The 26,698-nt window shown below is 39.4% G+C and overlaps 1 protein-coding gene, 1 long non-coding RNA gene and 1 other non-coding gene across 4 annotated transcripts in view; 2 read left to right on the top strand and 1 right to left on the bottom strand.

The window, feature by feature from the left end:
* Positions 1-3,773: 3,773 nt before the first annotated feature.
* LOC109568616 (uncharacterized) lies at positions 3,774-8,019 on the top strand. 2 transcript variants are annotated; one of them, XR_002182275.2, is made up of 4 exons: positions 3,774-4,172; positions 7,240-7,347; positions 7,595-7,663; positions 7,841-8,019. It is a non-coding gene; the product is annotated as an uncharacterized lncRNA (long non-coding RNA). The 2 variants fall into 2 exon arrangements; XR_002182274.2 differs by having other exon boundaries at positions 3,776-4,172; positions 7,598-7,663.
* MCMDC2 (minichromosome maintenance domain containing 2) overlaps positions 7,240-26,698 on the bottom strand; it is a 50,144-nt gene continuing 30,685 nt past the window's right edge. Inside the window, exons 12-15 of the mRNA XM_019974017.2 lie at positions 26,473-26,652; positions 22,466-22,608; positions 15,843-15,952; positions 7,240-10,361 (exon numbers count right to left, since the gene is read on the bottom strand). Coding sequence (XP_019829576.2) covers positions 10,195-10,361; positions 15,843-15,952; positions 22,466-22,608; positions 26,473-26,652 — 600 coding nt within the window. The 3' untranslated portion in view covers positions 7,240-10,194. The remainder of the gene's footprint in view (positions 10,362-15,842; positions 15,953-22,465; positions 22,609-26,472; positions 26,653-26,698) is intronic.
* Positions 7,438-7,524, top strand: LOC139187018 (small nucleolar RNA SNORD87). The gene has a single exon (XR_011570724.1). It is a non-coding gene; the product is annotated as a small nucleolar RNA SNORD87 (small nucleolar RNA).

The raw sequence follows: 26,698 nt of genomic DNA, 5'->3' as shown, positions 1-26,698 counted from the left end.
TAGTCTATCCCTTCTCCAGTGCATCTTCCCAACCGAGGAATCAAAACGGGGTCTTTTGCATTGCATGTGGATTCTCTACCAGCACTGCAGGAGACCTGGGTTCAATCCCTGGGTTGGGAAGATCCCTGAAGAAGGAAATGGCAACTTACTCCAGTATTCTTGCCTGGGAAATCCCATGGACAGAGCATGGCAGGCTGCAGTCCATGGGGCTGCCAGAGTTAGACACAACTTAGTGACTAAACCACCACCACCACCACCACCACACTTTAGATAGTAAGGGCAAGTATGGCCTCACTGAAAAATTGACCTAGAAGCTAACATGAAAAAAAGCAGTTAGTCACTCAAAAAACTGGGATAAGAGAATTCCAGGCAAGAGCAAACGCCTTGAGATGTGAAAGTTGTTTGCCACGTTCTAAAAACTAAGAGTCGGGCAGGGTGATTTGTGTGCAGCAAGAGAGGGGCAACAAAAGGTGAGGTGAGTCATGTGAAGTGCAGAAATTTTTTCCTCTAAAATATTTTTTAAATTTTAGTTGTATTGTTATAAAATATACATAACATAAACTTACCATTTTAACAATTTTTAAGTGTATAGTTCAATAAGATTAAGAATATTCACAGGGCTTCCCAAGTGGCACTAAAGAACCTGCCTGCCAATGCTGGAGACTTAAGAGACACAGGTTCGATCCCTGGGTCAGGAAGATCCCCTGGAGGAGGGCATGGCAACCCACTCCAATATTCTTGCCTGGAGAATCCCATGAACAGAGGAGTCTGATGGGCTACTGTCCATAAGGTCACAAAGAGTCAGACATGACTGAAGCCACGTCACACAATCACAATTTGTTTTGCTAGGTTTAGATTCTCACACCATGCTTCTTTGAGGCAAACATATCCTGCTCTGGATTTTGTATCAATTTTTTAGGATTTGTTACCCAAGAATTCCAAGAACAGAGATCTGGCAGCAATAAAGAGGTGTTCATTTTGGGTGTGTTGGGACTGCAGCCTGGGGAGATAAGAGCTCCAAGAAGCACCTGAATTATGTTCTGCCACACTGAAACGTGGGGGAAGCTCATAAAGGCAGAAAACCACATAAATTATAAATTACATAAACCACATAGATTACATAAATTGTATGTCAATAATTAGGACTGGAGTTGGCAAGAAGTAAGGGTGCTTGCCAACATCCGATGGATCATCAAAAAAGCAAGAGAGTTCCAGAAAAACATCTATTTCTGCTTTATTGACTATGCCAAAGCCTTTGACTGTGTGGATCACAATAAACTGTGGAAAATTCTGAAAGAGATGGGAATACCAAACCACCTGACCTGCCTCTTGAGAAACCTGTATGCAGGTCAGGAAGCAACAGTTAGAACTGGACATGGAGCAACAGACTGATTCCAAATAGGAAAAGGAGTGCATCAGGGCTGTATATTGTCACCCTGCTTCTTTAACTTCTATGCAGAGTACATCATGAGAAACGCTGGGCTGGAGGAAGCACAAACTGGAATCAAGATTCCCAGGAGAAATATCAATAACCTCAGATATGCAGATGACACCACTCTTATGGCAGAAAGTGAAGAGGAACTAAAGAGCCTGTTGATGAAAGTGAAAGAGGAGAGTGAAAAAGTTGGCCTAAAGCTCAACATTCAGAAAACTAAGATCATGGCATCTGGTCCCATCGCTTCATGGGAAATAGATGGGGAAACAGTGTAAACAGTGTCAGACTTTATTTTTTTGGGCTCCAAAATCATTGCAGATGGTGACTGCAGCCATGAAATTGAAAGACGCTTACTCCTTGGAAGGAAAGTTATGACCAACCTAGTTCAGTTCAGTTCAGTCACTCAGTCGTGTCCGATTCTTTGCAACCCCATGAATTGCAGCATGCCAGGCCTCCCTGTCCATCACCAACTCCCAGAGTTCACTCAAACTCACATCCATCAAGTCGGTGATGCCATCCAGCCATCTCATCCTCTGTTGTCCCCTTCTCCTCCTGCCCCCAATCCCTCCCAGCATCAGAGTCTTTTCCAATGAGTCAACTCTTCACATGAGGTGGCCAAAGTACTGGAGTTTCAGCTTTAGCATCATTCCTTCCAAAGAACACCCAGGACTGATCTCCTTTAGAATGGACTGGTTGGATCTCTTTGCAGTCCAAGGGACTCTCAAGAGTCTTCTCCAACATCACAGTTCAAAAGCATCAATTCTTCAGTGCTCAGCTTTCTTCACAGTCCAACTCTCACATCCATACATGACTACGGGAAAAACCATAGCCTTGACTAGACGGACCTTTGTTGGCAACCTAGATAGCATATTAAAAAGCAGAGACATTACTTTGCCAACAAAGGTCCATCTAGTCAAGACTATGGTATTTCCAGTGATCATGTACGGCTGTGAGAGTTGGACTGTGAAGAAAGCTGAGTGCTGAAGAATTGATGCTTTTGAACTGTGGTGTTGGAGAAGACTCTTCAGAGTCCCTTGGACTGCAAGGAGATCCAACCAGTCCATTCTAAAGATCAGTCCTGGGATTTCTTTGGAAGGAATGATGCTAAAGCTGAAACTCCAGTACTTTGGCCACCTTATGCAAAGAGTTGACTCATTGGAAAAGACCCTGATGCTGGGAGGGATTGGGGGCAGGAGGAGAAGGGGACGACAGAGGATGAGATGGCTGGATGGCATCACCGACTCCATGGACGTTAGAGTGAACTCCGGGAGTTGGTGATGGACTGGGAGGCCTGGCATGCTGCAATTCATGGGGTCGCAAAGAGTCTGACACGACTGAGCGACTGAACTGAACTGAACTGAAGAGTGCTTGATAAACAAAGATTGCTTTGGGACTGAAATGATACATAGCTGAGAAAGATAGGGGGTAACCTTTGAAACTATAAAGTTGTAGCTAGCTGCTGCTAATACATTATTATTTTGAAACCGGCTGGTGGTGTCCTGAGTTTGACACAGTTCAGAAAATTCAATTTCTCCCTGATGCAGAAATATGTCTGAAACCACACCCAACTATGTCCACCTGGCTCAATTCTGAATGCCTGACACCATAGTTACTCCATCTTGATATCTTAAACGATGTAAAATATGTAATCAACTTCCAGTTTTCAAAGGAGAGATGATGTGTCTTTTACTGATTATTGTTTAATTATATGTTTTCATGTGCATTCTTTCTGACAAGATCATCAGCCTGTCTCTACCAAAGCCCAGTGCTATAAAGTCAAGATTCAAGATATAATAGACTTGAGAAAAACAAGCGTAATAAAACGCAAATCACGAAAACTAACGAATGGTAAGTTTATAAACAAGGCAAGTGTTTTATAAATGCTTTTTCTTCACCCTCTACTATTATTATCAATAAAATTAGCAACAGTAACTATTGTCATAATATAAAGGACTATACAGCTTTTTTTCTGGTAACAAGTTCTTCTGTGAGTGTTAACGGGTCGATTCTGGGTACTCTTACTCTTTATCGGGGTTTCCAATACCACTTTTCTAAGTACTGAACTAACTGAGGAAGTAAAAGACCAAGCAAATGAAAACCAGGAATGGGAGGAACTTTCTTTTCTTTAGCATTTTCTGGTTGCTTGGATCCATTACAAACTGGTAGACTAATCACATTGTCTACAGACCAGCTCAGAATGAGGTCCTCAGCAGCCCTAAAGGCCAATGCGGAAATCCCAAAAGCACTACTCAGCTCTCGGTGTAAACTGCCTTACCGCAAACACGCGCCGGCTGAGGGGCGGGGCCCAGGCCCGGAAGGGGCGGGGCCAGGCCTGGAGCGTCGGAGCGCCAAGCCGGGCCGTGGCGCTTTCTTTTCCGCTTGGCCGCGGGAGAAGGAAGGGCTTTGAGCCTCCGTCTGCCTTACGGGAGTGGCGGCAACGCCCGCGGACACGTCTCCCGGCTCTTCGAGGGGGGAAGTCCCCGCGGAGTTAGATCATTTTCTATTTCTCCCGGGAACCCGACTCCGTGCCAGAGTCTATAAGTCGGCCTCGGGCCACTCCGCCTTGTGCGTTCCGCCCCGGGGCCCCCCATCCCGATGGCCTCCGTCCATTGCCCGGCACAGCCCAGCGGTCGGCGCGGCCTAGGCCTCCAAGTCATCCCAGGAGGCCACCTTCCCCTCCCCCACCCGGTTGACGCCGCCTCGAGCTCTCCTCCGTGCTTCTGCTCAATCGCATTTTGTGAGTAACCGTGACCTGTGAGTTTTAGCCGACCCTTGTTACTAAAAGCCGATTTCGACTGTTATCAGCTCATACTAACGAAGGGCCTTTTGCCATTCTCTGGGTTCCGAGGCGGGTGGCCTCGCGCCCAGCCCAGGCCTCGACCGGAGCCCTTTTGTATCCCAAGTAAACCTTTGTGTGCGGCCTTTCGGCTTCGGGGCCCCTTAAATGTGCGCTCGTTTACCCTTTCTAAGGAAACGTTTTGTAAAGGGGGAAGGGATTACCTCTTAAATCTTAAGGCAGTCTTGACTTGGCTGGACTTCTTGGTTGTTTTTAAAACTTTTTAACGCGCACGGTTAACCTGCTAACAGTGAGTTCTGGGCACTGCGCAGTGGCGCGCTGTAGGCATTTGTCTCTGGATCTTCCTTTGTAAATAGGCTCTAGAGACGTGGCACTGAAGTTGCAGAACAATCCGTAGGGGTTAGAAGACCCTTGGGCTATAAATGCCGGCTGTAGCCTTAGATGCTTGGATTTACGTAGAGATGTGTATTCTGAACTTGATACAGAAGAAACTGGTCAAGAGCTGGAAGACCTTTTGTCTGTTTAAAAGCACAGTTGTAAGTACTCGTCGATGAGACTTACTATAGTCAGGTGTTTTGTTTTTTTCTCTCCCCCCGACTTGAAATACACGTTTTTTCATCTCAAACAATTCCAACAGTTAACTTTGACCAGGGCAAATGTGATGGCTTGAAGTAACTTATATTTGGCATTTCAGCCATTCTTTTTGAGGCATGGTGACTGGAACCCTATTTTCATTGCTAAGTGTTGGAATTTTTTAAAACTTTACAAAATAACCGTTTGATTAAAATTTTGATAATTTATGTAAGTCCTTAAGAATAATTAAGGCTTCCCAGGTGGCGCAGTGGTAACGAATCCCCGGGTCGGGAATATCCCATGGAGTAAAATATGGCAACCCACTCCAGTATTCTTCTCTGGAAAATTCTATGGACAGAGGAGCCAGGCGGCTTACAGTACATGGGGTCGTAAACAGTTGAATACGACCGAGCAACTAACACACACAAGCATAAGAAACACACAAGAGTCCAGTGATCCATTTAAGAACTGGAATATTATTGATACCATAACATCCATTTGCTTCCCTTTCACATTCCTTCTCTCCTGAGGTGCCCATCATCTGGGATTTTGTGTCTAAACTTGGTTTTTTTTGAGGGGAGTAGAGTGGATAACAGTATTATACATACATATCCCTAAGTGTTGGTTGTTTCAGGCCTTAAATAGAACTTGTATGTAGTTGTCAGAAGTGTTATGAATCATATATTAAACTGAAGTTTTCCAAGTTGAAAATATTCATAACCAGTAGTTTGTGTTCCTAATATTATGTGAAATATCTCAGCATTTCAAGACTTGAAAGTGATAAATTGTTTTGCAAGGCCCAGCATTTGTTATGTCCTCATAAATCATTTCCAGTAGCTGTCTGTTCAATGATTTATCCTCTTGGGGTTCTAGGGGATATGATCTGTGGCCCTGACCGTGCCCTTTGCAGTATGTAAATATGCTTTCAGGCAACTTGGGACTTAATTCTACAGGACTGTGTCCAGTAATGATGTCAACATCATGTATCTCTGGTCTGAAATTATATTAGAGCTGCCATAATGATGTTTTTAGTTAGACGTCTGCACACGTGTTTTTCTATATCTAACCTTTAACCTGGCTCACCTCATCCATGTCAAGCTCTGAGACAGAAAAGCAGTGGTTAGGTACTCATTAGGACCATCATGTCTTAAAATCTGTGCTGCCACAGTAAAAGAACATCATAAATACATCCATCATTTTTACCTATGCTAATGAATCCATTTCCAGCTTGGAAAAATCATTTATGGAATTATTAGGGCCTAACCAATTAAAGGTATCAAGACATGCCCAAGTCATTATAGGTATTAAACTGGGAGCCTTATCAGTTTTGATTACCAAAAAAAGTATAATTAAGCAGCAAGCACATTCTTTTGTTCCTTTCAGTTCAGTCGCTCAGTCGTGTCCGACTCTTTGCGACCCCATGAATTGCAGCACGCCAGGCCTCCCTGTCCATCACCAACTCCCAGAGTTCACCCAGACCCACGTCCATCAAGTCGGTGATGCCATCCAGCCATCTCATCCTCTGTCGTCCCCTTCTCCTCCTGCCCCCAATCCCTCCCAGCATCAGAGCCTTTTCCAATGAGTCAACTCTTTGCATGAGGTGGCCAAAGTACTGGAGTTTCAGCTTTAGCATCATTGCTTCCAAAGAAATCCCAGGACTGATCTTTAGAATGGACTGGTTGGATCTCCTTGCAGTCCAAGGGACTCTCAAGAGTCTTCTCCAACACCACAGCTCAAAAGCATCAATTCTTCGGCGCTCAGCTTTCTTCACAGTCCAACTCTCACATGCATACATGACTACTGGAAAAACCATGGCCTTGACTAGACAGACTTTTGTTGACAAAGTAATGTCTCTGCTTTTCAATATGCTATCTAGGTTGGTCATAACTTTACTTCCAAGGAATAAGCATCTTTTAATTTCATGGCTGCAGTCACCATCTGCAGTGATTTTGGAGCCCCCCAAAATAAAGTCTGTCACTGTTTCCACTGTTGCCTCATCTGTTTGCCATGAAGTGATGGGACCAGATGCCATGATCTTAGTTTTCTGAATGTTGAGCTTTAAGCCAACTTTTTCACTCTCCTCTTTCACTTTCATCAAGAGGCTTTTTAGTTCTCTTCACTTTCTGCCATAAGGATGGTGTCATCTGCATATCTGAAGTTATTGATATTTCTCCTGGCAATCTTGATGTTTCTTCCAGCTTGTGCTTCTTCCAGCTCTTCAGAGATGTGTTAAACAGCAGAAAATTACTCCACTTGTTAGTGGTTTTTATTAAAAGTTGATTGGGAGTCAGAAAGATTGTAAGTTTTTCTTTTTTTTCTTAAATGGTTCTTGATGAGTATGGGGAAAAGAGCCTACTTGTCCATACTAGATATAAGATGCCAAACAGATACAAGTGCAAATGAGAATTCACGATGAAATATATTTAATTTTTAGGTGTAGCAGTGCCTATGAGTTGAAGATCATTGTGATAAATGTTTTCCAAAAACCTGTCACAGAAGATGGCTGTGAAAACACAAGGAGGACCGCTGCACATGTAACAAGGTACGAAAAGTTATAATGTTAAGTTGTGTGCTTTTTTTTTTTATGTGTTTGTGGTATTGTTCCTGAGGCACAATACCAAAATGTTTAATAACTGGCACAGTGATGACAAGTTACTTTTTGCCGTTTACCCAGCTGAGGGTATCTTTGAAGAAATAACTTTAAGACTGAGATGCCAGTAATATATATTATGTGAATTACTCAAATCTAATGCAGTTTTTTATTAAAATGGGTGAACTCTTCTTTTCAGCAGATAAGTACCTGCAAATGAATGTTCAAGTGCTTAGCAGTGGTGCTTAAAAACTCTTCATTACCTCAAGTAAGTGGTTACGATTTGTCCCGCAGCCACATGTTGACAGTTTGAAAGTATCTGATAAACTCCAGAAAGCTGAGGACATTTCCTTTCCTGTTGAAGGTGCCTTTGTGTGTCAGGTGTATGACTTTCAAGTTTTGAGTATGGAATGATTTTCACTGTTGGTTTCTGATTTTTCCCCAGAGGTGTGGCAAACGACGTTTTCGAAGGAAAAATGAAGAGTTGTTCAAGAAGACGTGCATTAAAGCAAGTGACAAAAATTAAAATTGTATTTAATGTTCATCTCACAATAAATTATGGAGAAAAGTACATCTTCCAATAATTTTAATTGCTGGGCAATAAAGTCTGTTCTCTTTAAAATATATCAGGTCTTTAAATAGCTTTATTTTCATAGTTACTGGTCAGACTTGTTTTTAAAGTACTTTAGGGATAGTATATTCTTGTCAGTAACCAGCTCCTCTGGATAGTGATTCTTTTTGAAGTGGCAGGTGGCTGGCAGCTGGGGAGACATTTTTAGTACCTCCAGTTTTCACTCACCCTTTTTGCCTTAGGGGGTTTCTGCAGAGGTTAATCACTATGTACTAGATAACTACGAGGGCCTCCCCCTTGAGAATCTCTGTGTATCTGAAAAACAAGCACAGCTGACCCTTGGAACAACAAAGGGGTTTAGGGGCGCCAACTAAACATCTCAGCATCAAACATCCAAGTATAGCCTTATAGTCCAGCCTTTGTATCCAAGCTTCCACATCCTCTGGTTCAGTAAGCTGTAGATTGTATAGCGTAGTATGTATTTATTGGAAAAAAAAAAAACCCACCCTGTATGTGGTGGACTCATGTAGTTCAAACCTGTGTTCAAGGGTACACTAGTTGAAATTTTCTCAACTCCTTAAATGATACCTTACAAGTAAAGGTTTCACCTGTGACCTACAGATTTTTTTAAATTTTAATTTTATTCTTGGTTTGCTTTTACATTTATGAATTAAAAAGGGATCTGGGAGTTAATCTAAGGAAAATTGCAATTTTTCCTAATTCTAGTATACATAATAATATGCTCAATTATTAAGCAAGTAGTGACAGTCCAGTCTGTCCAGGGCATGCGAATTTGAAAACAACTGAAATCCTACCAAGATGGTTTAAATTTAGCTGAATCTTGCTTTTCCCCTGTTGTGTCCCACAGTACATAAAATCCTTGCTTTTATCAGGGTTATAATTTCAGTTTGGTAAATCAGTATAAAGTGTACAGCAATATCTTTATAATGCCTTCCCATCAGGGGTGACATTTGAAAACCATTTTCACCTGTATTTGATACTAGTCCTTTTCATAAACAGAATCTGAACACTTCACAATTAATTGTAAAGAGGATGCCATTTTATAGATCCTAGTTTTATAAAGAAATGTGTTTTGCCTTCATCTCATAGGGAACAAAAAACAAACCTAAATACATAAACCACAAAGTAAAGGCTTTAACTTGTGATAATACATTTTTTTAAAAGACGAGGCTTGCCTTCTGAAAACACTGTATAGTCTCTGGCACTAGTGGATATTCAATAAATACAGCTGAATGAATGGCTAGGAAGTAGAATAATAAATGATGAGTCTAGAGAGTCTAGAGTCTCAGAGACTACCTTCATGGTTAAACTCCATGAAGTACCCATTTCTATAGAACTGATGTGTGATAGTGTCTTGGTTGATAAGGTGGCAATTTTGTGATGACATTTTCTTTTTAGTGAGTAGTCTTTTACTAAAACTTTGGAAAATGAAAAGGTTTGGGGGATTTTATAAGTATATTTTCTCATCATGTCCCTACCTTTTCAGAGTAGATACCGTCCCTCTAAAAATGAAGACAGGGTTTGAAAATTGGTTTGTTTGCATTTTGGTATCTTGCAACTGGGTTTAAGGAGCCAATTACTGCTCTTCAATTCAGTGTAACTTTTTTTTTTCATTGAACCTGGTTTAAAAATGGAAAATTTCCAAAGCTTTTTCTTATCCTAAAATTAGGGTTTCTAAAACAATGTAATAGACATGACAATATCTAGTAAAGCATGAAAAGTTCTTAAATTGAAGGCTTTTGGTTATATAAATGCTGTTGTTTACCCATCAATTTGTCAAGTTCACAAATTTTTAAAAAATGGTTTTAACTTTGTAAATATTTAAAGTGTTACTGCCATCTTGAGACAAATAGGGGGAACTACACAAAAACACAAAACTTACCTTTTTTTTTTTCCATTTCTTAGTTTGTAACATTCTTTATATTTTAATATGTGGGTCACTGGTATACTAGGCTAACCAGAAGTTCTTTCTTTTAATAAAATTCTCCTAACATAAATTGCTGCTGCTGGCTTTGAGATTTGGATTAGTGTTTATTCCATTAGCAATTTGAAGAAATATATTTTAAGATGACATTCTAATGTGTCCTACACAATGTAGGTACATTCTAATGTATGTACACACAAGATTGCCTGAAGCATCACTTAAATCATTCACACTTTTTTCCATTGCTTAAAAAGGAATGAAGAAAAAAAAGTTTCCTCACTGCCTATTCATCACTAGCAAAAATAGCTGTCCCAGGTCCATATGTAGCAATAAACTGCTGGAGCTGTTGTTGGCACTCAGTCAGATAGACATCCCTTTGCTCTAAATAGTCTTCATTATACTGTTCAAATGGAAACACTGCATTTGGAGCAACACAAAATACAGCGGCCCCTAAGTGAAGAAGGAAAAAGTAAAAATGAGAAATACTTCAAATGCTAAATGTGAAGGCATACTTTCAACAAAAAAGTTTATGCCTGCATTAGGTTGCTAGGCAGAAAAACAATAATTGGTATTGATTTCACTTTAAATAAAGAAGCCTCAAATGGGCAGTTGCACTGCCTGAAAAACCTGTTTCTCTTCTAGCACACTTTATCTCCCCCCCTACCCCACAGTGACTATTATATTCCATTCTGTTCCCCTCAGACCGAGGCCTTTACCTTCACACATGCTCCAGATCCCATCCTCTCTCACCTTTTTAAAGACTTCACACTTCTTTCTATAGTGTCATTAGTTTACTTTCTACTGCACATCATATGAACTACTAGCTTCCATCTTAAAAAAATCCCTTCCTGGACCACACAACCTTCTGTAGCTAATACTCTTTATTTCTCTCTTCATCTTCATAGTCAAACGTCTCAAAGTTTGTGTGTGCTATCTCCATAGCCTCACTTTGTACCCCACCTAAATCCCAACTCCATTGAAACAGCTCGAATCATGACCGTCCACAACCTCTAGATGCCAAATCTGATCTTCAAATTCTCAACACATGATACAGTTGACCACTCCTTTATTGAAAGACTTTTTTCTTGACTTCTCTAATACAACTGCTTCTCAGTCTCATGAGTTAGCTCCTCCCCCTCAACTCCTTTTCTAAACACTGGAATTCTTCAAAGGCGTCCTGTGGTTCTCTGTATAGTCTCTCTCTCAGTGATTTCATCCACTCCATGGCTTTGAGTACCATCTCTGTACTGATGATACGTAAATTATATTTCTAGTTTAAAACTCTCTTCTAAACCCCAGATTATTGTATCTGTCTATTGATATCTCTCTAGGATGTCTTAAACATGTACCTATAATTTGATTCTCCACCCTTGACCCAACAAGCTGGGTTTTGAAGAGGTAGAGGAACCAGAGATCAAATTGCCAACATCTGCTGGATCATCAAAAAAGCAAGAGAGTTGCAGAAAAAACATCTATTTCTGCTTCACTGACTATGCTAAAGCCTTTGTGTGGATCACAAAAACTGTGAAAAATTCTTAAAAAGATGGGAATACCAGACCACTTGACCTGCCTCCTGAGAAACCTGTATGCAGGTTGAGAAGCAACAGTTAGAACTGAACATGGAACAACAGACTGGTGCAAAATTGGGAAAGGAGTATAACAAGGCTGTATATTGTCATTCTGCTTATTTAACTTCTATGCAGAGTACATTATGTGAAATGCTGGGCTGGAAGATTCACAAGCTGGAATCGAAATTTCTGGGATAAATATCAATAACCTCAGATATGCAGATGATACCATTAATGGCAGAAAGCAAAGAGGAACTAAAGAGCCTCTTGATGAGGAGAATCAAAAAGCTGGCTTGAAAGTCAACATTCAAAAAACTAAGTACATGGCGTCCAGTCCCATCACTTCCTGACAAATAGAAGGGGGAAAAGTGGAAGCAGTGACTGATTTTATTTTCTTGGGCTCCAAAATCACTGCAGATGGTAACTGTAGCCATGAAATTAAAAGACGCTTGCTTTTTGGGGAAAAAAGCTGTGACAAACCTAGACAGCATATTAAACAACAGAGACACCACTTTGCCAACAAAGGTCCATATAGTTGAAGCTATGGTTTTTCCAGTAGTCAGGTACAGATGTGAGAGCTGGATCATAAAGAAGGCTGAGTGCCAAATAATTGATGCTTTCAAATTGTGGTGTTGGAGAAGACTCTGGAGAGTCCCTTGGACTGCAAGGAAATCAAACCAGTCAGTCCTAAAGGAAATCAACCCTGAATATTTACTGGAAGGACTGTTGCTGAAGCTCTAATACTTTGGCCACCTGATGAGGAGCCAGCTCATTGGAAAAGACCCTGATGCTGGGAAAGACTAAAGACAAAAGGAGAAGGGGGTAGCAAAGGATGAGATGGTTAGATAGCATCACCAACTCAATGGACATGAATCTGAGCAAACTTCAAGAGAGAATGGAGGACAGAGGAACCTGGCATCCTACAGTCCCTGGGGTTGCAAGAGTCAGACTTGACTTAGGGATGGAACAGCAACAACAACAACTGGACCCAAGCCTTTCTTTCTAGTCTTGGTAAATGGCAACATGATCCACTCAATTGCTCAAGGCAGAAACCTGAGAGTTTTCTTTAATTCTTCCTTCTCCCCACTGCCCCAACTCCTAAATCCAGTTCACAAGCACAGGTATTGGTTTTTTCATCCAAGAAAAACATCGCTGAGTAGGGCTTATTTTCCTATCTTTAACACTTACGGACTTCTTAACATCATTTTGCTTAAGACTTAAAAAAGAATATACCTAACTGACACTCATTATGGAAACAAAAAGTAACTAGAGGAAAAACTTCACATAGCTTTATTTCCCTCAACAAAAGCTTTCTTAAATGCTTCAATAAAGTCTTGACAAATAGTTATCAAGTGAAAATAGCCATATTCAGTGACAGGAGTCCTGAACATTGTAGTACCGTATTTCCTAAATTCAAAAACATACATTTTTATCTTCTTACTGAAATCTAGTTTTGTCTTAACATTTTGATGGTGATAGTTTGTCTTAGTAAAATTGGCAGCATTTTTTCTTAATAGTACATAATGTCTTAAATTTTATCAAGTATATTTTAAAATATAGAATAAGAGTGTAAAGATAAAGCAAATTACAAATAAAAATACATATTCTTATTTATTGCTAGTTGGGAACAAATGATTTTCAGTGAGTGAATGTGTTAGTTGCTTGATCATGTCTGACTCTTTGCAACCTCATGGACCGTAGCCCGCCAGGCTCCTTTGTCCATGGGATTTCCCAGGCAAGAATACTGGAGTGGGTTGCCATTTCTTTCTCCAGGGAATCTTCCTGACCCAAGGATTGAACCCAGGTCTCCTGCATTGCTGGCAGACTCTTAACTGTCTGAGCCACCAGGGAAGTTCTTAATTCAGGATGATAATTAACATTTTCTGAGGGTCATGAAACTCTAAGACATACTCCATAAAACTTAATGATTCCTCTTCCTAAGCAAGAAGGTAGAAAGCAAATACATATACAAATTCACATGTAGCTTAGGGATTCACAAGCCCCTAAGGACTCTCTCAGTATCCATGGATCCTAGGTTAAGAATTCTTGATTTAGATAAGAACAAAGTTCTAATGGATGTCTGTGAAAAATTATTATAAATTGAATCTGAAGCAAATTAAAACACTAAATATATACACACAGAAAAGTCGGTGTTAATACTTCATTGCCCAGGGCTGGAACTGAAAATAGAGTAAAAATCTCACTAAATTGGAGTCGTGAGACCAGAAGGGGGAGCTCTCATACAGGTACCTCTCAACATCAATATAGATCCCAACCGGAAGAAACAAACCTTGCATCTCCAGCAAGAAGTGACACTACTCTAGTACCACCAGCAGGAGGAAGAAGATTTGAAAGATTTTTCTCCTTGCCTGGCAACAGCTTCTGCCAAAGAGAGACTGTCACAATGTAGCTAATGAAAAGACACTAAACTTGGAACTCCCAGTTTTCTCCAATGGACTTTCTATTACAACCCTCCCAACTGTTTTTCTCCTCTATAGAAGAGTTTCTTTTTCTTTGCTTTACCAGATTTGCGATGTCCTGAATTGCAATTCTTTCCTGCTCCTGAATAAAAACCATTTTCCTGGTAAAATAACTGGCTGTTTTATTGTTATGTTAGCAGAACCAATGTTTGAAGGATGGTGTATCTCATCAAAATTAATGTCTCATAATAATTCAAATTGCCAATATCCACTGGATCATCAAAAAAGCCAGAGAGTTCCAGAGAAACATCTATTTCTGCTTTATTGACTAGGCCAAAGCTTTTGACTGTGCGGATCACAATAAACTGGAAAATTCTTCAAGAGATGGGAATACCAGACCACCTGACCTGCCTCTTGAGAAACCTGTATGCAGGTCAGGAAGCAACAGTTAGAACTGGACATGGAGCAACAGACTGGTTCCAAATAGGAAAAGGAGTGCATCAGGGCTGTATATTGTCACCCTGCTTATTTAACTTCTATGCAGAGTACATCATGAGAAATACTGGGCTGGGTGAAGCACAAGCTGGAATCAAGATTGCCAGGAGAAATATCAATAACCTCAGATATGCAGATGACACCACCCTTATGGCAGAAAGTGAAGAGGAACTAAAGAGCCTGTTGATGAAAGTGAAAGAGGAGAGTGAAAAAGTTGGCTTAAAGCTCAACATTCAGAAAACTAAGATCATGGCATCTGGTCCCATCACTTCATGGCAAATAGATGGGGAAACAGTGGAAACAGTGGCTGACTTTTTTGGGGGGGCTCCAAAATCACTGCAGGTGGTGATTGCAGCCACGAAATTAAAAGATGCTTACTCCTTGGAAGGAAAGTTATGACCAACCTAGATAGCATATTAAAAAGCAGAGACATTCGTTTGTCAACAAGTCTGTCTAGTCAAGGCTATGGTTTTTCCAGTGGTCATGTATGGATATGAGAGTTGGACTATAAAGAAAGCTGAGCGCCGAAGAATTGATGCTTTTGAGCTGTGGTGTTGGAGAAGACTCTTGAGAGTCCCTTGGACTGAAAGGAGATCCAACCAGTCCATTCAAAAGGAGATTAGTCCTGGATATTCATTGGAAGGACTGATGGTGAAGCTGAAACTCCCATACTTTGGCCACCTGATGCAAAGAGCTGACTCATTTGAAAAGACTCTGATGCTGGGAAAGATTGAAGGCAGGAAGAGAAGGGGACGACAGGATGAGATGGTTGGATGGCATCACTGACTCAATGGACATGAGTTTGGGTAAATTCCAGGAGTTGGTGATGGACAGGGAGGCCTGGAGTGCTGCCATCCATGGGGTCGCAAAGAGTCAGACACAACTGAGCGACTGAACTGAGCTGAATAATTCAAAAAGAACTTTGTAAGGATAATTCTCTTTACTCTCACCTTTAACAGCTCTTTTTATATTTTTATTAGCAAAACCATAATAAGCTTCTTTGATTTCAGATAATTAAATGCTATAGTCACAGTATTATAACTAGTAATTCAGAAAAGGTGGTGATACAAGTTGATCATATTTTTTTTGGCTTAGTGTCTAATTCCACTGTAGGGTATTTGCTTGACAATTATATGTTGCATGATAATTTAAAAGGAAGATAAATTTAAAATCATTTCATGCATCATACTAAGTACTTTTTTTTCAGAATTTTCTAAGCAATGCAAAAGTTAAAGTATAGGAATAACCATGGACAATTAGGAAATTAATATCAAATAATGATACGACCTGTAAACAATAATTAAATGTTTAAATTCAAACTGGACTTATCTTGTAGAAATTTATTATTCTTTAAAATAATATTTAATATATATGGAACATCTTAACAGATTAAGAATATTTAAGTTTAAATATAATTTGTAGTGATCATTAATAACTTAATAGATTACCATATTTCAGTGTTAGAGATGTTTCAAATAATAAGGCTGCAATTAGTACATCTTCTTTAAGCACTTTATTCCTTAAGTTCAGTCGAGCATGGGCTTCAGATAGGGAAACTCTAAAAGAAAATTGAGGCCAATCAAAATATGCTGATATTATAAAGAATATATATTTTGGCAGGAAAAAAACAAGATATGTGTGAATATAAGCCACCCTTAAAGATCAGCATATTCTTATTTTTAAAACAGTTTTAGTTTCTTTACAAAGCATTTTTTTCCTACCAAGTTGAATAGACTGTTTCAGAATGAGGAAGTCTCCTGATTTGTTATCAGAGAATTGTCTTTTATCCTGGTTTTTCTTTATTATTCTACACATTACCCTCCCTAAGTTCTGTTCAGTTAAATACACAGCTAGAAAATTAACTAAGTATCTCTTATAGACACGTGCTTGGTCTTTTCTCCCAGTTCTTAACCCACTGGAAGTCCTCATAGAATCTTGAAATTTCTGTGTTGGAAGAGATTTTAGAGAGCAAATTACAACATCCCATCAGATAACTGAATTTTCTATACAGCATCCCAGGATACTTATTATTTGACCTCTTTTGAACTTACCCTAGGATTCACTCAGAATCGGGAAGCAATCCATTCCTTTATTATTTTTAAGCTAGCCTTAAGGCACTTGACGGAGAAGGCAATGGCACCCCACTCCAGTACTTTTGCCTGGAAAATCCCATGGACGGAGGAGCCTGGGCTCCAGTCCATGGTGTTGCTAGAGTCGGACGCAACTGAGCGACTTCACTTTCACTTTTCACTTTCATGCATTGGAGAAGGAAATGGCAACCCAGTTCAGAACACTGAACATTCTCCAGTGTTCTTGCCTGGAGAATCCCAGGGATGGGGAAGCCTGGTGGGCTGCCGTCTATGGGGTTGCACAGAGTGGGACATGACTGAAGCGATTTAGCAGCAGCAGCAGCAGCAGCAGCAGCAGCAAGGCACTTGAATGATTGTTGGATGTAGGAATCAGAAAATCTGAACTATGTCTCTAGAAATTTACTAGCTGTGTGAGTTTGTATGAATCATTTAATTTCTGAGATTTTTTTGAAGCTCTGCTATAAAATGGGGATAATAAAAATTAATAGGGTTATTGTGATTTCAAATAACGCATTTGAAAATTTGGGGACTCACCCACAAAGCTTATATAAATGTAAACTGAAATTGGTTTCACTGCAATTTACACCCACTGGTCCCTGTTTTGTCCTCTGGGATTTCAAAACAAATCTAACACTTCTTAAATGAGACAGCTCTTCAGATATTCAAAGACAACTTTTCTAGTTGCTCCTTAGTTTATTTTTTCCAAGATAAATATTCCTAGTTCTATTTTTCTTTGGCCACATTCCACAGCATACAGGATCTTAGTTCCCTGACCAAGAAACCTGCACCCCCTGCTTTGGAAGTGTACGGTTTTAACCACTGGACCACCAGGGAAGTCCCTCTTAGTTCTTTTAATATGTCATGTGACATGATTTTCATGCCCTTTATCATCCTGGCTGTTCTTCTTGTGACCAAATTTGGTTAATATTCCATTTCAGTACAGTACTAAGGTGTGATTTGATCAGTAGAGAAGACTTGGGGCAGAATTAGCATTTTCTCACTCTTGATACTATGTTCTATTAATACAACCCCAAATCACAGTATTATTTACGGCCCTATTACATTACTTATTCATATTAGACATAAAAGTATGAAATCTCAAATCTTTTTCATATTAAGGCAGATCACCCCTTTCCCATGCATTCACACATGTATCAGGGAGGTTGGGACCTAATTAAAGACCTTCAGTTCAGTTCAGTCGCTCAGTCGTGTCTGACTCTTTGCAACCCCATGAATCACAGCAAGCCAGGCCTCCCTGTCCATCACCAACTCCCAGAGTTCACTCAAACTCATGTCCATCGAGTCAGTGATGCCATCCAGCCATCTCATCCTCTGTCGTCCCCTTCTCCTCCTGCCCCCAATCCCTCCCAGCATCAGGGTCTTTTCCAATGAGTCAACTCTTCTCATGAGGTGGCCAAAGTATTGGAGTTTCAACTTCAGCATCAGTCCTTCCAATGAACACCCAGGACTGATCTCCTTTAGGATGGACTGGTTGGATCACCTTGCAGTCCAAGGGCCTCTCAAGAGTCTTCTCCAATACCACAGTTCAAAAGCATCAATTCTTTGGCGCTCAGCCTTCTTCACAGTTCAACTCTCACAGCCATACATGACCACTGGAAAAACCATAGCCTTGACTAGATGGACCTTTGTTGGCAAAGTAATGTCTCTGCTTTTCAATATGCTATCTAGGTTGGTCATAACTTTCCTTCCAAGGAGTAAGCGTCTTTTAATTTCATGGCTGCAGTCACCATCTGCAGTGATTTTGGAGCCCCAAAAAATAAAGTCTGACACCGCTTACACTGTTTCCCCATCTATCTGCCATGAAGTGATGGGGCCAGATGCCATGATCTTCATTTTCTGAATGTTGAGCTTTAAGCCAACTTTTTCACTCTCCTCTTTGACTTTCATCAACAGGCTTTTTGGTTCTTCTTCACTTTCTGCCATAAGGGTGGTGTCATCTGCTTATCTGAGGTTATTGATATTTCTCCCGGCAATCTTGATTCCAGCTTGTGCTTCACCCAGCCCAATATTTCTCATGATGTATTCTGCATATAAGTTAAATAAGTAGGGTGACAATATACAGCCTTGATGTACCCCTTTTCCTATTTGGAACCAGTCTGTTGTTCCATGTTCTAACTGTTGCTTCCTGACCTACATATAGGTTTCTCAAGAGGCAGGTCAAGTGGTCTGGTATTCCTATCTCTTTCAGAATTTTCCACAATTTATTGTGGTCCGCACAGTCAAAGGCTTTGGCATAGTCAATAAAGCAGAAATAGATGGGGTTTTTTTGGAACTCTCTGGCTTTTTCAATGATCCAGCGGATGTTGGCAATTTAATCTCTGGTTCCTCCGCCTTTTCTAAAACCAGCTTGAACATCTGGAAGTTCATGATTCACATATTGCTGAAGCCTGGCTTGGAGAATTTTGAGCATTACTTTACTAGCGTATGCTGCTGCTGCTGCTGCTAAGTCGCTTCAGTCGTGTCCGACTCTGTGCAACCCCATAGACAGCAGCCCACTAGGCTCCTCTGTCCCCGGGATTCTCCAGGCAAGAATACTGGAGTGGGTTGCCATTTCCTTCTCCAATACATGAAAGTGAAAATTGAAAGTGAAGTCGCTCAGTCGTGCCCGACTCTTAGAGACCCCATGGACTGGAGCCTACCAGGCTCCTCTGTCCATGGGATTTTCCAGGCAAGAGTACTGGAGTGGGGTGAGATGAGTGCGATTGTGCGATAGTTTGAGCATTCTTTGGTATTGCCTTTCTTTGGGATTGGAATGAAAACTGAACTTTTCCAGTCCTGTGGCCACTGCCGAGTTTTCCAAATCTTTCAGGATTTGAAATAGCTCAACTGGAATTCCATCACCTCCACTAGCTTTGTTTGTAGTGATGCTTTCAAAGGCCCACTTGACTTCACATTCCAAGATGTCTGGCTCTAGGTCAGTGATCACACCATCGTGATTATCTGGGTCATGAAGATCTTTTTTGTACGGTTCTTCTGTGTATTCTTGCCATCTCTTAATATCTTCTGCTTCTGTTAGGTCCATACCATTTCTGTCCTTTATCGAGCCCATCTTTGCATGAAATGTTCCCTTGGTATCTCTAATTTTCTTGAAGAGATCTCTAGTCTTTCCCATTCTGTTGTTTTCCTCTATTTCTTTGCATTGATCGCTGAGGAAGGCTTTCTATCTCTCCTTGCTATTCTTTGGAACTCTGCATTCAGATGCTTATATCTTTCCTTTTCTCCTTTGCTTTTCACTTCTCTTCTTTTCACAGCTATTTGTAAGGCCTCCTCAGACAGCCATTTTGCTTTTTTGCATTTCTTTTCCATGAGGATGGTATTGATCCCTGTCTCCTGTACAATGTCACGAACCTCTGTCCATACATTACATTTGTCCTATTAATTTTCTTGTTGCTAGACTAAAATAATAATTTGAGTCTGTGAAGATCTCTCCAGAGTTGCTTATTTACAAATTTGATTATCATGTTCCTGATGTCCTCACCCAAGCTTCTTCTAAAAATTTTGACCAGGACAGAACATATATATATATATATAGTTTTTCAGGGAAAGCAAAGAGCACTGTTCAGCTCCACTTCTCTAGAAAAGCATGAAAGTGAAAGTCACTCAGTCATGTCCAAACCTTTGGAACCCCATGGATTATATAGTCCATGGAATTCTCCAGGCCAGAATACTGGAAAGGGTAGCTTTTCCCTTCTCCAGGGGATCTTCTCAACCCTGGGATCAAACCCAGGTCTCCCGCATTGCAGGTGGATTTTTACTAGCTGAGCCACAAGGGAAGCCCAAGAATACTGGAGTGAGTAGACTTTCCCTTCTCCAGGGGATCTTCCCAACCCAGGGCTCAAACTGGGATCTCCTGCATTGCAGGTGGATTCTTTACCAGCTGAGCCACAAGGGAAGCCCAAGAATACTGGAGTGGGTAGCCTATCCCTTCTCCAGGAGATCTCCCGATCCAGGAATCGAACTGGGGTATGCTGCATTGCAGGCAGATTAAGCATGGCTGGTGTTAATAGGCACCTGTCTATAGAAGCGGGAGAAAAAGTCAAGGTTTATGACTCTTCTGAGAAGTGCTTCATTTACTTGACTATTTCATAAGACCCATTTCCATCTCTAGTATTTATTTCTACAAGAGGAAAAGGTAGAGTTGTCATATTAAACTTAATTCTGTCTTATTCTTGGATTAGTAGAGTCAAATGTAAACTGAGGCTATGTGAGTTTAAAAATATCTTTTCAAGACAGAGGAAAAAGCAAATAAGATAATAGGGCTTTCAAACCTTTAAGCTCTGAGTATTTGAAATATTACTTCAGAAAACAGCATTATATAATTCTGTTTGCCATTTTAAAACATCACAGTTAATTTCTACCTTCCCTTTCTGTCGCAATTTTTTAGTTCTATGAAGACAGAGTTGGGGAAATTAACTAAACATATTTATCTCTTTTAGTCCTACACTTGACATTTCCTATCAGTCCTCCACTTGTCTTATTTTATACTGCAGTCATAACAAGATATTTATTTATATAATAGATTGTTTTTACCCCTGGTCCTACTTCATAATTTGGGTTGAGATTACATATTAATCTATATCAAATGAAATAATGGTCTATCAACAGAGGACTGTTTAAATTATGGAATAGCCACATCATAACACAGTAAATCTGTAAGGGAGCTATTAAAACAGAATGAGGTAATTCTTTATGTGTTGATAGTAAGATATCATGATATGTATGCATGATTCCATTTGGGCAAAAAGAGAATATCAACATGGCTACATATGTATTTATGTATTATAAAAATATTTTTATATAATATGTTAAATAACATATTAATCTAAAATATATAACATTTAAATAAAATATGTACTTAATATACATCACATATTTAAACTATATATTTGTATATGCTAGTATCTGAATGGGTAATTTATGAAAGGACAGACAAAACCTCTTAGCAGGGATCATCTCCAGGGAGTGAGATAATCACAGGTAGGGTTAGCAAGGGACTTAACTCATTATTTTAGACTTTTCTTTCACTATGTCCATACTTTACTTTTATAATAAAAATTAGTTTTAAAAAACTTCTCAAGGAACAATAGTACTTGAGTGTACTAAAGTGTTTAAAAGTACAAAGAATAACATAATTTTTTTTTCTAAGCTCAACTATAAAATATCTAGAAAGTCAACTGACTCAATGGACATGAGTTTGAGTAAGCTCTGGGAGTTGGTGATGGGTAGGGAGGCCTGGGGTGCTGCCTCCATGGGGTCTCAAAGAGTCGGACATGACTGAGTGACAACTGAACTGAAGTGAACTGAACTGAACTGAACCACATTTACAAAAAATAATCATTTGCATTAAAAAATTCAGTCAGTGCATTTTTTTCAGATGTACCTGATACCAGGTATCCAATAAAAAGTAATTTAGTGAAAACAAATTGTTGGAGGTTCAAATGATGTAAGGCTATAACAGAAGAAATAATTAAGTTACCTTAAATTCTTTTGGAACAAAGTATATTGTAAATCAACCACCCAGCAATCAAAAAACAAGTGAGACAGTTAATTATACACATCATTTAAAAGTAAATAAAGGGGGCTTCCCTGGTGGCTCAGTGGTAAAGAATTTGGCTGCCAATGCAGAAGATACAGGTTCGATCCCTGGTCCAGGATGATCCCACATGCGGCACAGCAAGTAAGCCTCTGGATCACAACTACTGAGCCTGTGCTCTAGAGCCAGGGAGCCACAACTACTGAGCCTTCACGTTGCAGCTATTGAAGCCCATAAGCTCTTGAGTGCATGCTCCACAAGAAGAGAAGCCACTGGATTGAGAAGCTTGTGTACCTCAACTAAAGAGTAGCCCCCACTCTCTGCAACTAGAGTAAACCCCACACAAGGAGAACCCAGCACAGCAAAAAAAAAAAAGGTAAATAAAGATTTTTTAAAGTCAATAATGATTTTAAAATTGCATACTTACAAATATTTTAATGCAGATGCTGACAGTTTTGATCCACATATAGAATCTGTTCTGATTCTGCGACTTGCTAGGTAATAGCCATGAATCATTCTTTCTGCCTCCAAGCTGAATTCGACATTCAAATTTTTTGCAAAAGCAAGCAGCTAAATTGAAAGTGTGAAAATTCAAGAGATTCAAACTTTATTAAGAGAACCTATATTACAAAAATCCAAAGTATATGGTCATTTTATTTTTTAAAGTTTGCATACTTTATTTATATCAAAACTGATTTAAATATATGAGCCATCCAAAGCCACTGAGCACTTTAAATCATTTTATACTTACAAAGAATATTACAGTCTACCTAGAATAACCTCTTCTTCCCTCTTAGTACAGAAATGTTCTGTGCAATGTATTTGAATGACTATCAACTCTTTGCTTCCAGTGGAATAAAGGCTTACTCAGAGCCTTCTAGTGGGAGACAGCTCCCCTCAGAATCTCATTTCCCTTTGAATAGTCTTAATTCTCTGACAGTTTATTTCTAGAAAACTTTCTCTCATTGGCCTTCTTCCTTCCTTTTAAAAAACACATCTAAAGACCAGTGATGTGGGAAGTACTGTGTTAACTACTATGAAAACAGGCCTTGAAGACTCAGAAAGATTTTGGGTAGAAAATAAGCCTTCAACTTAATGATTATCACTGTTTTCTCTGAGTTTTGTGCTTTCTTTCTTTTTTTTTTTTTTAATTTTATTTTATTTTTAAACTTTACATAATTGTATTAGTTTTGCCAAATATCAAAATGAATCCACCACAGTTAATTCCCAGTTCCTCAAGTCCTTATTCTATGACACCATTTCCAGACTTTTCACCATTCACCATTTCTTTTGTTTCTGTGAGTTGTAAAACCAGAAAAACAAGAGGAGGAAACAAAAGAGAAAAACCACCCATAATAAAGTTGCTATTAACTATTATATCTGTATTTTAAATATAACTTTTTAAAAAGATCTAGATATGGCAGTTCTATTTCCAGTTTTTTAAGGAATCTCCACACTGTTCTCCATAGTGGCTGTACTAGTTTGCATTCCCACCAACAGTGTAAGAGAGTTCCCTTTTCTCCACACCCTCTCCAGCATTTATTGCTTGTAGACTTATGGATTGCAGCCATTCTGACTGGCATGAAATGGTACCTCATAGTGGTTTTGATTTGCATTTCTCTGATAATGAGTGATGTTGAGCATCTTTTCATGTGTTTGTTAGCCATCTGTATGTCTTTTTTGGAGAAATGTCTATTTAGTTCTTTGGCCCATTTTTTGATTGGGTCATTTATTTTTCTGGAGTTGAGCTGTAGGAGTTGCTTGTATATTTTTGAGATTAGTTGTTTGTCCATTGCTTCATTTGCTATTATTTTCTCCCATTCTGAAGGCTGCCTTTTCACCTTGCTAATAGTTTCCTTTGTTGTGCAGCAGCCCAGCAATCCCACTGCTGGGCATACACACTGAGGAAACCAGAAGGGAAAGAGACACGTGTACCCCAATGTTCATCGCAGCACTGTGTATAATAGCCAGGACATGGAAGCAACCTAGATGCCCATCAGCAGATGAATGGATAAGAAAGCTGTGGTACATATACACAATGGAGTATTACTCAGCCATTAAAAAGAATACATTTGAATCAGTTCTAATGAGGTGGATGAAACTGGAGCCTATTATATAGAGTGAAGTAAGCCAGAAAGAAAAACACCAATACAGTATTCTAACGCATATATATGGAATTTAGAAAGATGGTAACAATGACCCTGTGTACGAGACAGCAAAAGAGACACTGATGTATAGATCAGTCTTATGGACTCTGTGGGAGAGGGAGAGGGTGGGGAGATTTGGGAAAATAGCATTGAAACATGTATAATATCATGTATGAGACGAGTCGCCAGTCCAGGTTCGATGCACGATACTGGATGCTTGGGGCTAGTGCGCTGGGACGACCCAGAGGGAGGGTATGGGGAGGGAGGAGGGAGGAGGGTTCAGGATGGGGAACACGGGTATACCTGTGGCGGATTCATTTTGATATTTGGCAAAACTAATACAATATTGTAAAGTTTAAAAATAAAATAAAATTTAAATTAAAAAAAAAAAAAGATCTAGATATGTCCTGGGTTGGATATGCCCTGTCTTTATTTTTCTTACATTCCACAATTCCCTCCAGGCCTTCAGAACAGAACAATACTATCAATAACGTTGATAGCTCTCTCTAGGCTTTATGCTATGGGGTCACAGTGATAAGACAACCACATCCCCCTTCATAAAAGACCTGTTGTCTCTGCTATTGGGAATGTAGCACTGGGAGCCAGCACTGGCCTCCAGTTATCAACTTCTTCAACAGTTGCCTAATCTTGATGACTATATAATATAATTTTTGCTCCAGTTGACAGGTCTTCTCATAGTTTTCTATGTGTACTCATCTCTACTTTTATGTCTTTGCTCTTATTTTTAGCTGTTTTTTTTTTTAATGTCCATCCTTCCTGTCATTTAAATCTTACCTTTTGTTTTCTTTTTTTCCTTTTTGTAAAATTTAGCTTTAATTGGAGGGTAATTTAAATCTTACCTTTTCTTAAGGCCCAACTAAAGTCTCACCACCTTTTGGGTTATTCCTAACTCTTGCATTCTACTTGATACCTTCCTTTCTGAAGTCATGCAATACTTATAGTCAGCACCACCTAACACAGCTTTAAATTGTCCCTTGTTTCATATATCTCAATTAAATGATAAACTAAGGAAGAAAAATGAACATTTCTAGGAGAATATAAAAGAACAGAAAGAGGCTCATCAATATTAAATACTCAGTAAATGCCTGACTAATAAATCCATAGACTTTTTTTTTGTTGTTTTTCAGAGAAAGACTGGGCAAAAATTTTTCCAGGTTATTAGCATGTCTATATCATTTAGTACCCCAGTTCCTAAAGACTAATTGCTTTTTTTTATACACACTAAAACAAATGAAAAGACCTTATTTTATAGTAAATATTGTTCTTTTTCTGTTTTAATCTATGTGAATAAACTCCACCTTTCAACCTTTTATCCATGCAATTTGGGCTACAAAAAAAAGGCAGGTATGAACAAAAAATTTACTGACCTGTGGATTCCCGCTTCCCAATGTTACAGGCCATTTAGCTATCCTACACAGACACTTTAACTCTATTGTGGACAGATTTCTCAACAGTTAATATTAAAAGGGCTTCACTTGTAAATACTTGAGTACCTTTAATAGCTATGAGAGTCATTACTAAATTTGCATCATCCAACTTTCAGGTTCTCTGAACATGCCACACATGTTTTCAGGTCAAGACATTAAAATAAATGGGTTTGTGAGTCATGATAGATACTCCCTATAGTCAGAACTATTCCCTTTGAATAGTCTGTAAAATGTAAAAAACTGTGTATCTAGAAAGCCTCTCATCATAATGTTTTATAAAAATATTCTATTTTGAATGTTTTAATGGAAAGATAAACCATGGTGATCTGATTAGTGATTCAAAGAATAAACTCAACATTTTAATATCTATGTCCTTATAGCTTTTAATTTAACTAATCTAAAATATTTTCTATACAATGTCCTTAAAATTCTTAAAAGCTGAAAGCAAACTGAAATAAAAGAAAATTCTAAATAAGGAAAACTGAATGTTCAAAGGGAGTTTTATTTAAATTGAGAAACATTAGCACAAATATTGGAGAAGGCAATGGCACCCCACTCCAGTACTTTTGCCTAGAAAATCCCATGGACGGAGGAGCCTGGTAGGCTGCAGTCCATGGGGTCGCTAGAGTCAGACATGACTGAGCGACTTCACTTTCACTTTTCACTTTCATGCATTGGAGAAGGAAATGGCAACCCACCCCAGTGTTCTTGCCTGGAGAATCCCAGGGACGGGAAGCCTGGTGGGCTGCCGTCTATGGGTCGCACAGAGTCAGACACGACTGAAGCGACTTAGCAGCAGCAGCACAAATATTCATGGCACTCATTTTTTCCACCTTTACCTTTTCAAAATCTTCAGTTGTGAACTGTTTAGAAGCTAAATAAAGCAGCCCTTCAGGATCAATGGCTTTCTTTAAAGTATGTTGCACAGTTGGAAGAAGTGGGTGGCAAGGAGATGATTCACTGCAGTTAATCAATAATGCAAATGCCTCTACAAGATTAGCTGGAATTAAACTGCAATCCTACATCAAACAAAAATGTAGAAGGTAAATATTAAACACTGGCATT

Source organism: Bos indicus, chromosome 14 (genome assembly GCF_029378745.1).
Source record: "Bos indicus isolate NIAB-ARS_2022 breed Sahiwal x Tharparkar chromosome 14, NIAB-ARS_B.indTharparkar_mat_pri_1.0, whole genome shotgun sequence".
Classification (NCBI taxonomy): domain Eukaryota; kingdom Metazoa; phylum Chordata; class Mammalia; order Artiodactyla; family Bovidae; genus Bos; species Bos indicus.
Note: the sequence above shows the minus strand (reverse complement) of the source record. Positions and strands in the feature narration are given on the sequence as shown.